Consider the following 11,754-nt stretch of genomic DNA (forward strand, 5'->3'; position numbering starts at 1 on the left):
CTGAAGAAAATTAAGTACTAAAAATTCTTATTTTTATTTAAATTCCTCAGACATCATGTTGTTTTTGGACAAGTCATCTCAGGTCAGGAGGTTGTGAGAGAAATAGAAAACCAGAAAACAGATGCATCTAGTAAACCGTATGCTGAAGTACGCATACTGAGTTGTGGAGAGTTAATTCCAAAATCCAAAGGTAAAGTTAAACTCTACATTTTTATAGATGCAAACTGAGAGGTAATTTTGCTTGTTTTCTTCTGTGTTGGTTGCTTATAAAAATATTTAGACACTTATTTGTGATGGATGATGGGTCAATTGGTGAAAAGGTGAATAACATTGCAGAGCAGTTTGTCCTCTAAAGACCTTAAAGGTTGTTGATGCAAAAGACACTAAAGGGCAATCACATATGCTTTCTTCGAAGCTTCTTCTTTCTTGGCTTTTCTTATATTAGCTAAATTTTAGTCCAAAACTGGCAAGCTCTTGTCACAAGTGCTATGTTAAGCATAACACTTTCTGGAAGGTAGTGAACTTGGAATTGGCTCTTTGGCTCCTACGCTTTGATTTACCATAAACTATGTTCTTAAAGAGGAATATGGCAGAACCTGTCCTTCTTTCTGGAAGGGATGCCCTGCTCTGCTGTTTCACAACTGAACATGGTATGAGAGCTTGGATTGAGCCTTATTTTGTAAGGGAAGCAGAATCTAAGATGTTGCTGTCACAGTGGAGAATCTGCCAGGATGCTTGTTTTGTAGGAACTGTCATGGAGATCATCATGCTATTTCATTTGTAGCACCTTGTGTTGATGCTGTGAAGGGTTGCACCAAGGATATTGAAACACAACACAAGAATAATTGCTTGTTTGGCCTAAGGAACATGCAAACATTCAAACTGGAGCTCCTTGGGTTTTCCCCTTCTTTTTGATACAGTTCTGTGTTCACACGTTGTGGTATCTCACACAAAGACTTTAGAGTCTGAAGTTACCTCATCAATACCTCAGAATTCCAAGCGAAGTTGTGTTATGGCTCCTGACTTCTCAAAGGTTCTAAGTCAACCTGTGTGTGAGGACACAATTGTGTTTTTTCTGGACAGTACTCAGGAGCACAGTATCTCTTGGGAAATGCACAGGTGGTGTAATTAGAAAATAAAACAGTGCAGATACAGGATGGGTGAAGCTGATGGATGACATGCATGCCATATATGTCTTAACTGGGTTGCCACACTTTTTAGTCCAGTCTAGAACACTTGAATGACTAAATGGCACTGAGCAGTCTGATGACTTATAGCCATTAAGCAGGGCTTTAAAGTACTTGTCATCAAAAGAGCGAATGAAATAAATAAAAAAAAAAAGAGGGGGTTTTCTCTTTTACTTCTCCTAAAAGAGACTGGGCTTCTGGAAAGATGTGACAGTCTTACCTTACCTATTTGTCTGTGTCCTCTTTTCTCTGACTCAGTCCTGCTGCATTCCTGGCGACTGGTGTGCCATGGAGGGAAATTGATGCCAAGGTGATGGGATAGCCCACTCCATAAGGCTCAGTGTTAGGTAGTGGTGGGCAGTAGGGGTGTTTGGAGAACAAGAAACCTTAGGCACCAGGGTCAGGCTGTTGGAGGGCAGAGCTGAGTGTGGGGTGAGACAAAGGCCCTGATGGGCACTAATGCAGAGCCACCCTGGTGAAGATGCTGCATGACAGACTGTGGTGGAAATCCTACTGAGTGAGAATTCTGCTTTTGAAAGGGAAAGGCTGTGTGTGTAGGACCTGCAGAGGGAAATGAGCCACTACTGTAAGAGATGGAGCTGTTGAATGCAGAACATGGAACCACTGATGAGCTATGCTGGCCTGGGGCAGTGGAAATAGGAGGAACAGTTTGACTACACATCAGCTGAAGTAAATTTGGCCAAAGGTGCTGTCCAAAGGTCATAAGTGGAAGAAGAGAGGCCCTTGGACTTGTCAATGAATGGAGGTAGGCCAGGGAATCTAGATAGAAGGAGCTGTTTCTGGAACACAATCAGTGTCATGGAAGATGATCAACAGAGAGTCATCTAACAGTGGAACTGTTTTTAGTACAGTACTATGGGAGGCAAAAGGGAACAGATTCTGTGAAATACAAGGCAGTTACCAGGGGAGACTGCTGCTAAAAATTTGCTGTTAAGACAAAGGAATAAGGAGGTTGCCTGTGAGGGAACTGTAACGATGAAATTTCTGTGGGAGGGTACATTAGGATAGCAAGGGAGTCTTAAATATTTATTGCGTGAACTTGTCTGGCAGGCAACACAAAGACAGGAATTAGATGGTCTTTATGGAATGAAAATAGAACTGGTACTTGAGTTTAACAGGAAAGCCAAGGTAGCACTAGCAGAAGGAATCACAGCAGAAGTTAGGTGCTTGGTATGAATGTTTTTCTCTTAGGTTAAAGTTGAGGGAGGTGGTCTGATTTTTGGATGTCACGAGGAATAGCCAGGTGAAGCGCTTTATGAATGATGCAAATCATCTCCTTGTGTACAAGAACTGGATTTATTTAGGGATGAGTGTATGATGACTGAGCTACCTTACTGGATGCTATGAATTGAATAGTACAGCAGTCACAACTACAATAGTGCAGAGGCCTATATGAAGTTTTTGCCTGGGATTTGAGAGGATGATCACCTAGAAAAGTAGAATGTTTGTCATATTTTCCTTCGTTGTTCTTTTATTTTTTTTAAAATCTTTAAAGTTGTAAAAATTCGTGAAAATGAATGAGAGAAGTTAAATTATAAAAGAAGAATCTCTCTGGCCAAGTAGTATCATTTCTAGAAGATCTTCAAGTTCCAGGGAAAATCCTGAGATCTGATTAAAAAAAAAAAAGGAAGAAAGCCAAGTATTAACCCAGTATTTAGAAAGGTCATTATGGACTAGCTAAGCTTACATATTTCACAGGAAAAACTGTGGAACGAAAAATGTAATATTAATTTTCTTAAGGACAGGTGGGATTTTGATACTAGCTGACAAAGTTTTGCAGAAGAGGGCCTAGTTAACAAGCCTGACTGTGCTGTTTGAGATCATGACTTTGGTTCACCAAAGGTATTTCTGAGATGTTTTCAGGAATGTAAGGCACTGCCATTCTAATGAAAAAAACTGAAAAAAAATCAAGTGGCTTTGTGAGTGGACAGTTTTTAACAAGAGCCTCTAATGAAGATTTGTCACAAGAATTGATTTTTTTAGGGGATTCTGCACAGGGCAGTTCAAGGCTTGATTCATGATCTTGGCTGATGACATACAATTAGTGCTTGTAGGAGTCTGCTTTTTGCAACTAAGGCAGATTGTGGCTGCATTCGTAATTCATCAAAGAACAGTATCGTAATTAGGTAATTCTATCAGTACAAAAGAAAGTATCGGTACAAATTATCAATCACTGATACAGAGTACAAAGTTACTCATTTAGAAATTATGAAATACCTGTGAAATAAGAGCAGTCATAGCAAGTGGTGATTCTGGCAAGTCATGTCTTACCTGGACTTCTGATTTGCATATCCTTCATTTCTCTTTACTTATCCATTCAAACCCTTGAGCACTCACTTTGTCTGTAGGCTTGTCAGACACCACTGTTAGCCCCCTTTGCACAAGCTGGTTGCTGTGAACAGTTGTTTCAGGTTTCTCTGTTTCAGATTTTTTTTTTTTTCAGTGAACTGGCCACTAGGTACAAACTGTGTTGACTGTTCGAAGTGGAGCCGGAGGTGGCTTTTTTTTGTCTTTTTTTATTTCCCCTTCCTCTGCTGTTGCAGTGTGGTAGGCTGTTTGTCTGCAAAAACATCTATTCCAGAGGCACTGGGGATACAGATTCTTCACAGTGTCAGTGTCATCTGATCAGCAAGAATCAAGTGTGGTAGTGTCCCCTAATGCACACCTCTGAGGACTTGACTAATGTGTATAATTTTTATTGTGAGAAACAGTCGGTTCTTCAACAAGGAGTGAGAGATATAACAGGAATTCATGGCAAATAATGGAGGCAAAATAGAAAAAAAGAGCTGATACTCTGAACAGTAGGCAACCGAACACTGGAAAAAATTACCTGAGAAAATAACTATCTAAATCTCCCGAATTAAAGGCACCCTTTTTCTGGAGATTGCTGTGGTCCAGCACGGGTCATTTGATTTGATTTAAGGTAACTAACTATTTGGTTGTCACTGCTGTGAATTACAAGATGACATGATTTGTTCTGACTTTCGTGCCTGAATCCACGTGTTTACTGGCTAGGTAATTGCTTAATTTCAAGTCACGGGGTTAACGTAAGACTTGCTACAGTCCCCAGCAAGCTGAGATGCAGAGAAGACTTGGCTGTGTCGTGCAGCATGATCATGTAATTCCCGAAGTCTGGCAAATGCTGTACGTGACAGGGAATGGAGTAGGAAGTGATGTATCTATTTCAGATTTGGTCATAAGTTGAAACCTTATCCTGAAGGTAATGAGCTGGAACAGTTGGACTGTAAATAGAAGTTTGTTTCTCAATGACCTTCATGCCACAGGATTGGTCTCATTAGTTGTGATCTGTAATTGGCTAGCACCAGGTTGGTTCAGAAGTCAAAACAGCATTTGCTGCTGGACCAGGTAGTTAGATGTCACCAGAAAGTATATCCAAACTGTCTTGCTGGATACTCTCTGTGCTCTGTAAATAGTTCTGGGCCTTTTACTTTTGTTTGAGGTTTGGGGTTTGTATTTTTTCCCCTTGTCATTTCACTCTCTACCTACCCCATGATTTCCCAAATACATCTGATGTTATTTACTGCATGTTAAGAAACGCATTGTATTTGTTGAGGTAGTTGCTCAGTAACATCATAGCCTCCATTTTTATGTATTACCTACTCATTTTTAAGTAGTAACTTTAAGTACCTGAACTTGCTACAACAATGCAGATAAAACTACCTGTCACAGGTAGTTTTTGACACACTTGAAACGTATGAAGGAGGGAGAAAATACAGGAAATCACTGCATTTATTAATGCCTTCTTCAGACATTTCTGAAATTGAGCTTGGAGACATCTTCTTTTACTTGAAGGCATGTAGGAAACAATATAATTTTCCTTTGACTGGGCCAAAACTGAAAGTTTTGAATAGATAAGAAGCATGTAACTTTTAAATACTTTTTGTTTTTTTAGTATTTAGAGGTCAGGTGAGATTTCTCGTGTTATTGTCATCCAGCCTGTGTGACATTAGTCTTCTTTGATTGAAATTAATTTGAAAAATATTCAGTTTTCTTTTATAAATATGTACTTGTTACATTCTCTGAATGCATATGTATTTAGACAATCTAAAACTGGTGTAAAATATTACAGGTATTTTCTGTTAAATATAGTGCTTTAATAAGGATGTTGAGCAAAAGTTTGAGAAAAGACAGCAATTATCTTGGTCTGGACCTACAAGAGAAGTAAGAAATATAATTAGATCTGCCTTTTGGAAGCATTTTGCAAGAAGCCCTGAAAACATCTGATGAGGACCAGCTGATTTCAATCAGCAGGCTGTCCTACACGGGTTATACTACTTGCTAGTTTATACTGCACCCAGAAATGACCTGGAAGACTCATGTACTGTGTGCAGCACAGAGGTTGTTTTTCAGTCGGTTATCAGGCTTTTGTTGGTCTGTATCAACTAAGACTTGGGAATAAACACATAGCAAACACTGGTATATAAGTCATGCAGGTATGACCTGTCTGTGGTGCTAACCTGAAAACTGAATGACATTTAGAGCAATGGAATTGAACTTCATCCACTCTACCAGTGTGGGGATTCAGTAACATTAGAAGGTGGGGGGAAAAGTATCCCTAAAGAGTATGACCATAAAAAGAGAGTTCGAGGTTGTTTCTGTTGAGATATGTCCCACGATCTGACGCAGTTATCTGAATTAAGCCCGTTGTTGTAATCCAGATGTTTTATCTCAGCCAGTTCTTTTGGAAGTGGGTGTTCTGCATCACTGTGAAGAGGAAATCTTTCACCACTGTATGTATCACTGCATTTTGAATGTGAGACCTGACAGAATAAGACACTGAACTCAAATCAATGAATACTCAGTTTAGTCTGTGCCACTTATCTTCTGTTTCAGAATTTCTCATTAGTGATTTGAATAGATTTTATATGAAGTCAGATTAAACCTGAAGCCAAAGAAACTTTTTTATAAACACTTGGTACATTGATTTTAAATAATTTCTTGTATATAGCTTATGTTGTATCATTAGAAAACTTAGATGGTTCTACATATCCTTGACAGTACAAATTTTATGCTTAAAATTTCCTAAATACAAATTTTTGAAATTTGTTACATGTTTCTAGACATACCCTTTACTGTACTTTGGACAAGCAGTGTTTTCTCAGAAATTTCAATTTAAATAATTTGATGAAGTAGTGTCACGGCACAGTTCTAAGAGGCTGAGACAAATACTAGGTAAGTTGATTTTTCTGAGATTAATTTCTTTGCTATTCTGATTTAAAGCCAAGAAAGAAGAAAAGAAGAGGCACAAGTCGTCTTCCTCATCCAGTGACTCTGAAAGTTCAAGTGATTCAGAATCATCTTCTGATTCCTCATCGGATTCTGAGAGTGCTTCGGAAGAGAAATCTAAAAAGCGAAAAAAGAAACACAAAAAAAATTCCAAGAAGCATAAGAAAGAAAAGAAAAAGAGAAAGAAAAGCAAGAAAAGGTCAATATTGAGATTTTTTTGTTTTGTTACATGTACACCACACAGTAGCATTTTCTTATAACTACAGAACAATATTCTGTAAACAAAGTAGGTTTGGAAGTTGGGGAGACTGTCAGTTTCCTTATACAAGCATAAATTTTCTGCTGTGATGGCAAAGGGTAGTTTTCCTTTGTATATGTGCTGCAGCTTGTAATGCAGTGAAGGAATGGACTAGACTTACTTGGCTTGAAAAGTTGCAGGAATGCTTGGTTTGAAATGAGTGGTGATAACTTGTTTCCCTAAATTCACTTCTGTACAATTCAATTTAAATTATATGCAGTGGGACTTAAGAGACTGCAGTATGGAGCAATAAAAGCAAAATTAAATGTAAAATCAATAAATTAACATTATGAAATTTTTTTCTGTTTGATATGCCAAAACTCTTGCAGTTTTGGTGGAAGATAATGAACCTTAGAAAGCACTCTTGCTTCTGAGAATGTTCTTTTTAACCTGACAGTTTTGTTATAGTTTGGTGTGAGGTACAAGTTGTGTTGATGTGAGTCACATTTTTCTAAGCTAGCAGTAAAATTTAAGAAATGGTCACTTAGAGCCATGCTGCCTAAACACTGTTTCTGTGGGCCTAAGCTCATTTCACTCAAGTTTGTAAACTGCTTTGAGTTACAATGGTCTGTAGACAGCTATATATGCTAATGTAAAATCTGAATTTTACTCTTCTGTGTTTTTAAAACAAATCAAAAAAACAAAACAGCTGTGTCTCAATAGTAAATGTATACTCAGTGTTGCACCATTGAAATTCATAGATAAAAGCTGATAGAAATCTACTGCAGTTGTGTATTTTGAAGCAAAGATATTATAGGGGGAAAAAAAAGTTGCTTCTGAAATAGCTTTGTTTCTGAGATTCTCGTGGTATCCTTGTGTATTGAATTAAGGGAATTTCTGAATTATTTATATACATTAAATGGTCTTCCCTCATCCAAATAACTCAAATTACCACCTGCTTTTTATACAAAAATAAAGCTCTTCCAGTGAAAGTGAAGATGAAAACACTGAAGCACAGCCATTATCTACTGTCCGTCCTGAAGAAATTCCTCCTGTACCTGAAAACCGGTTCCTGATGAGGAAAAGTCCTCCTAAAGTGGATGACAAAGAAAAAGAGAGGAAAAGCAGAGAAAAGGAAAGAGAGAGGTAATATATCTGTTTGAAATCCGACTATGTGCTGACAGTGGTCTGGTCACATTACTATTTTAGAACTCTAATGTTGAATCTTTTCCCTGTTAAGCAGTTCCATGTTGTGAGCAGTGCTGGATGAAAAATGGATTTCTCCCTTTACTGGCAACTACTGTCTTTGTCTTGGAACAAAGGCATAGTCTTTGAACATGGTTTTAGTGAATAAAAAATTTATAATGACTGACTCAAGAAAACCAAAGTAAAATGCACTGCAATTTCATTTAGAATTTATTGGAACTGTCCAATCTGAATTTATAATTTATTCTTTCAAAAATGGAAAAACCTGGACATTTTCTAAAATATTCTGTGGTCACAAAATCTGAAGTTTTACTGTGTGTTTATCACTGTCTGCAGTAATAAAATTGTGTGTTTTCATTTAGTTTCATTTTCTGAAGAGGTTTTAAAATTTCTCTCTTTCCTTCTTTCTTACTGTTATAAATAATATCTCTCTTTTTTAATTGTTTTTAGTAATCTATCGAATTCACAGTCGATGTACCAGAGGAGACTGTTAGTGACCAGATCTGGAAGGAAAATAAAAGGAAGAGGACCAAGGGTACATGTTTACAAATATGTTCTCCAAAATTTAGAAGGTGGTAGCACAGCCTCACTGCTGGTGTTACTAACCCTTTTCATTAGGATAGTTGATTTTAAAAAAAGGGCAGCATAATTGAGTTGGGGGCTGAGGCTTGAAGGAAGACAGGAAGGAAAAATAATTACCTGTTTGCATACTGAGTCTTTTTGAAGGAGGGGATGAGAGAAAAACTTAAAAATGCTTTGTTTGTGTTACTCTGATATTCTTGGAATTAAGTCAGAAAGGGTTCTAGTAAACACAGAACCAGTGCATCAGAAATGCCAGGAATGTGGGGAAGACTTCTTTTTGGAAGGGGGCAGCTGTCAGATTAGGTCTTCTGATACTGTGAAACCATATGCTATGTGCTGCTTGTATTAAATGTATTTAGGAACTGAAGTCTCTATCCCTCAAATTATTAGTAAAATCTGTAGAAAATTTTAAGTTATTGTTTTTGTGTTTCTTGTCAAAGATAAGAAGAATTCTAATTCTTGGAAGAGAGAGTTGCATTTGTGGTAATTAAAAGGAACAGAAAACCTCTCATCAAACTACAAAAATCACGAAGTTGAAGTTAAAAGTTAAAAACAGTTATTTACTGAAGTTAAAAACAGTTATTTGATCAGACATTTTGTATTCCTGCTTTAGCTGAATATGAGATTTATTTGTCAGCAAGTTAGTAACTTGTCCGTGTAAACTTGGGATATACACCTGAAGTGTCATGGCAGGTGTGATGGAGAACCGACTGCCAGGGATAACAATCTTGCTTAGGTATCACAACATGTGAAATCCAAACTCACACACAATTTCCTCTCTTTGCCTCCAAGCGTTACCGGACGCCTTCCAGATCCAGGTCAAGAGACCGTTTCCGACGCAGTGAAACTCCTCCACATTGGAGGCAAGAAATGCAAAGAGCTCAACGAATGAGAGTGTCTAGTGGAGAAAGATGGATAAAAGGGGACAAGTAAGATTATTTCTTTCTGGAATATATGCACTGAATTTTTTTATTTATATTTAAAAGTAATACTTATCATCTTGGATTTTCAATTACAGTTTCAGAAAACAGGATGGTGACTTGGTTATCCCATTGCTTAATGTGCCTGATTTTACTGATGCTACTATAAATACATAGTTAGACCTGACGTGATTTAAGTTTCAGTTGTGAGGCTGTCTCACTTCAGACTTAATTTTTTCAGAGTGGAGGGGATTTAAAAAGTTTAAAAATCTTTATCTTTCTCTCTCCAAGGAGTGAAATAAATGAAACCAAGAAAGATAATCAAAAGAGTCCAGGAAGAGGAAGAGAGAGAAAAATATCGGACCACAGACAAGTTTCTGAAAGTCCAAGCCGAAGAGGGGAAAAAGAGAAGAAAAAAGATCACAAATCCAGCAGTAAAGACAGGGAGACAAGAAGGAATTCAGATAAAGATGATAAGCATAACAAAAGCAAGGCCAAGAAGAGAGCTAAATCTAGAAGCCATAGTAAAAGCCGAGAGAAATCAAAAAGTAAAGAAAGAGATGCCAAGCACAGTAGACATGATGAAAAGAGAGTAAGATCAAGAAGCAAAGAGAGAGACCATGAGAAAGGCAGAGAAAAAGAAAAGCGTTATGATTCTAGAGGGAGAGATAAAGAAAGAAGTAGGAGCAAGGAGAGAAGTAAAAGGGCAGGCTCAAGAAGTAATGAACAAGAGCATAGGAAGAGCAAAGACAGGGAGAAACGAAAGTCAAGAAGCAAAGAGCGTGAGCATGGCAGAGGAAAACACAGTTCCAGCAGCAGAACAAGGGATCGAAGCAAAAGCCGAGATAGGAGTAGGAGGGGAAGATCAAGAAGCAGGGACAGGGATCGTAGTAGAAGTAAAGACTATTCAAGGAATAGAGATAGAGAAACAAGACGAAGAGGAAGATCAAGAAGCAGAGAAAGGAGAGGTACACCAGATAGATACAGAGGAAGAGAAAGCAGGAGGAGGAGAGACTCAAGGAGTTCAGAGAGGGATGAAAGTCAAAGTAGAAACAGAGATAGGTATTCAAATAGGGAAAGTAGAAGCTCATATAAGAGGAATGATAGTGAAAGCCAAAGGAAGAGGCGTTCAAAAAGCCGTGACAGTAGTAGTCCTGAGTCTAGCAAAGAGAAGAAGTCTAGTAGAGATCAGGATAGAAGTCCAGATTCAAAAAAGAGACCAAGTAGCAAAGAGAGAGAATCAAAAAAGTCATATTCACGCAGCAGTAAAGAAAAGGAAAAGACCAGATCCTCAGCAGAAAAAGAAATAAACCAAAAATCAAAGAGTCAGGAAAGAGATCATGCCCCTAGTAAGGATAAAAAGTCTGATCATGAAACAAGTCCTGCAACAGATGACGACAGGCATGGATGAGTTTGTGGACTTAATGTTTCCGTTGTCTCAAAGTTTTAGAGACGTTTTGGGGAACGCCTTTTTTAAAGATGCGGACTTCAGTTTGGTCTTTTGATAATCTAAAACCTGGATCATTTGTACTGCTAAAGTTTTAATAAACTTGAAATGAAAAACAAATTATATGTGTAATACAGTGTGCTGTGTTTTAAGTACTTCATTGGATTATGTATTCTTCTTGTGTGTTGTCAGCTAGAAAGGTAACTTCTCTGCCACAGTTATTTTTTACCTGATGAACATAGTTCAGTGGCTGCCTGTGAAGAGGCTTGTTCCGTATGTGAAGAAGAAAGCTGCAGATATACTTCATGTCATCTTAAAGCTAGGAGAATATTGCAAGGTGTCCATTACTCCAGTGTTGCTGCATCTATATTTCAGTAGGTATAAATCATAAATTTATTTATAGAGGTAAATTACGCTATTTTTGTTTTAACCACAAAGTGAATTAATTTAAGTAAATCTTAATTGTTTGTATTTCTCTCACTGCCAACAGTAGAATTCATTCATGTTGTAAGGCAGTCATCTGTTTGGGAGTTAAATCCTTGTCCTAAAAAATATTTTTAAGTGCTCATCAGTGTAACTTTCTTCCCGTAACCTTTTTCTGTTCCACGCTTTCATGTTTGTCTACTGCAGAAAATGCAGCTTGGATGCTTCAGACTGCTCTGTGTCAGTTGCTGACTAGTGGATGCACAGAAAGGAAACAGATTACCAGAATTTACAGTGGGTGTTAGAGTAAGGAATCAGGAAATCCTTTCAACTCTTGCTCCTTAAGTCTAAGACAAAATTATTGCTATTCTCCGGTACTGGTTTTTGGAGTAGTTGAAACAGAATTTCAAATAATGTTCTAAGACAGGCTCTTAATATTTGTTTTGTTTTTAAACTGAAATTTGCTTTCCTTCCTGTTTCCCC

At 37.7% G+C, this 11,754-nt stretch overlaps 1 protein-coding gene across 3 annotated transcripts in view; it reads left to right on the plus strand.

Annotated features, from left to right (window-relative positions):
* The window catches only part of PPIG (peptidylprolyl isomerase G), a 25,404-nt gene extending 14,436 nt beyond the window's left edge, over nucleotides 1-10,968 (plus strand). For 2 of the 3 annotated variants that reach the window (XM_027911533.1, XM_027911534.1), the window contains exons 9-14: nucleotides 172-190; nucleotides 6,450-6,654; nucleotides 7,672-7,839; nucleotides 8,350-8,434; nucleotides 9,274-9,410; nucleotides 9,693-10,968. In XM_027911533.1, coding sequence (XP_027767334.1) covers nucleotides 172-190; nucleotides 6,450-6,654; nucleotides 7,672-7,839; nucleotides 8,350-8,434; nucleotides 9,274-9,410; nucleotides 9,693-10,812 — 1,734 coding nt within the window. In that variant the 3' untranslated portion in view covers nucleotides 10,813-10,968. Of the gene's footprint in view, nucleotides 1-50; nucleotides 191-6,449; nucleotides 6,655-7,671; nucleotides 7,840-8,349; nucleotides 8,435-9,273; nucleotides 9,411-9,692 lie in introns of all 3 variants that reach the window. The other variant, XM_027911535.1, reaches the window with a different exon arrangement.
* The last annotated feature ends 786 nt before the right edge of the window (nucleotides 10,969-11,754 follow it).

This window comes from Empidonax traillii, unplaced genomic scaffold (assembly GCF_003031625.1).
Source record: "Empidonax traillii isolate 1590-97213 ecotype Southwest subspecies unplaced genomic scaffold, ASM303162v1 scaffold33:size3420811, whole genome shotgun sequence".
Lineage (NCBI taxonomy): Eukaryota > Metazoa > Chordata > Aves > Passeriformes > Tyrannidae > Empidonax > Empidonax traillii.